The 1,772-nt window shown below is 42.9% G+C and overlaps 1 protein-coding gene across 1 annotated transcript; it reads right to left on the bottom strand.

Annotated features, from left to right (window-relative positions):
- On the bottom strand, nt 602–1,230 carry LOC110267439. Its single transcript, XM_021113007.1, has 2 exons — nt 736–1,230; nt 602–656 (listed from the first exon to the last, which is right to left on the bottom strand). The coding sequence occupies exon 1, from the start codon at nt 1,205–1,207 to the stop codon at nt 746–748; it is 462 nt and encodes a 153-aa protein (XP_020968666.1). The 5' UTR covers nt 1,208–1,230; the 3' UTR covers nt 602–656; nt 736–745.

The following is a 1,772-nucleotide window of genomic DNA, read 5'->3' as shown; positions in this document are numbered from 1 at the left end:
TTTTCTCAAATAATCAATATTACTCAATGGGGGTAACATTCTCGGGAATTTATATAGTGCCCAAACTCAAAATTAAACCATTTCCAAAGCCAATTCCTTTACATCATCAAAAATAGCTTCAAAACCAAGAAAAGCCATTTTTCATAATAATCAACTAAATAACCTTTCAAACTAATTTCTTTTCAGCAATCACAAACTACTCAAGCAGTCAAGCAATCAGTCATTCAGTCCAACAAACAACCACATTTAGAAGACAATTATAATCACAGGCATATGTTCTCTCACATTAATATCTATTTATCACAACTCTGTAATATAAATTAGATTTTAAGAAAAACCCTACCTCATTCGCGATTCAATTACGCGACAAACTGCATTTCTATTCTTATCCCACAACAACAGCATCAATACCGACCGTTCCAGCAGCAGCCACAGCCTCTAAACACAACCTTAGCTCAATCCTAAAACATTAATGTCGCGTAAAACTCAATAATCTATAACAGAACATCAGCTAAAAGAGTTTGGAACAAGGAACGACTTACTGGGCTCACGAATGATCGAGAAAATGGAGCAACAGCAGCCCCGATGACAACGCAGCACCTTGATGCTATATGCAGCAGCCATAGAACTCAGCAATCAAGACCCGTAACTCGATCCTATGACACCAAGACCTCAGATCCTCAAACAATTTAAAACAGAAATACTAATTTAAAGATTTCAGAACGCATCGCTTACCCAAACAGACTTAGGCCTCAGTGGTGGTTTTTGGTGGCAGTGGCGGTGGCGTGGAGCTCCAGCGACGCAGAGGCGCGGCCAGAAGCTTCAGCAGCGGCGGATCTGGCGACGGTTCAGACGGAGACGGCGCCGACAACGCGAGCGGCGACTGGGCACGGCGGCTGGACAGGTCGCGGCCTTCCCTGGTTTCTCTCTCTCTCACCTGGGGATCCTCTCTCTGCCCGTCGTTCTGCTTGACGGCGATGGACTCCGAGGCGGCGACGGTGGCGACACGTGCAGCAGCAATCCATGATGATGACGTTGGCGGCGCTGGCTTCATGGCGAGAAGGACGGCGGCGACGGGCTTCACGGCAGAGACGACGATGACGACCGGAACCCGCGAAGACGACGACAGACCCAGCTTCGACGACGACAGCTCCTTCGCGAGCTCCTTCCCTCTCTCCTCGCGTTCGCCTCTTTCTCTCTCCTCCATTGTTGGCTATGACAGCAGTGACTAGCGGTGGGCTGGGCGCAGCTGGGCGGTGGCGGGATGAGCTCGACGGCGAGGCGAATCCTTAGGAATAGAGTTTAGATAAAAACCTTAATTTATTTCAAATCCAATTAATTGCCTTTAATTATTTTTCAATAAAAATAATTTCTGAAATTAAAACTATAAATAAATATATATAATTTGAGATTAGTTCAAAATAGGACTTTTCAAAAGTCTTGGGTCTTACAAAGTGCAATAAAGTAAATAACATAAATGTAAAGTATAATAAAGTAAAGTACTGAAATATAAAGTGCAGGAAAGTAAATGTGCTAGAAATTAAAGATAAAAAATATTGGGGATTGGAGATGTTGATTCCTCTTGAATCAATAGGTCTCAACTCCTTCTCAATCATGTAAAGTAGATCTATAGTGGATTATGAGTAATTAAACCACAATCTCTTGGTGATTTAATTTCTCTTCACATAATCAATTGTCAATCTCTTGATCTAATTGCTCATGAGAAGAAGTGAAGTTCAATTTCTAATTCAAAGGCCACACGACCCTCAAGA

The sequence above is a fragment of the Arachis ipaensis genome, chromosome B02, assembly GCF_000816755.2.
Source record: "Arachis ipaensis cultivar K30076 chromosome B02, Araip1.1, whole genome shotgun sequence".
Classification (NCBI taxonomy): Eukaryota; Viridiplantae; Streptophyta; class Magnoliopsida; order Fabales; family Fabaceae; genus Arachis; species Arachis ipaensis.
This window is presented reverse-complemented; position numbering and strand designations above follow the sequence as displayed.

Coding starts and splice junctions, on each gene's coding strand:
- LOC110267439 (XM_021113007.1), bottom strand. CDS start 1,207: ATGGAGGAGAGAGAAAGAGGCGAACGCGAGGAGAGAGGGAAGGAGCTC.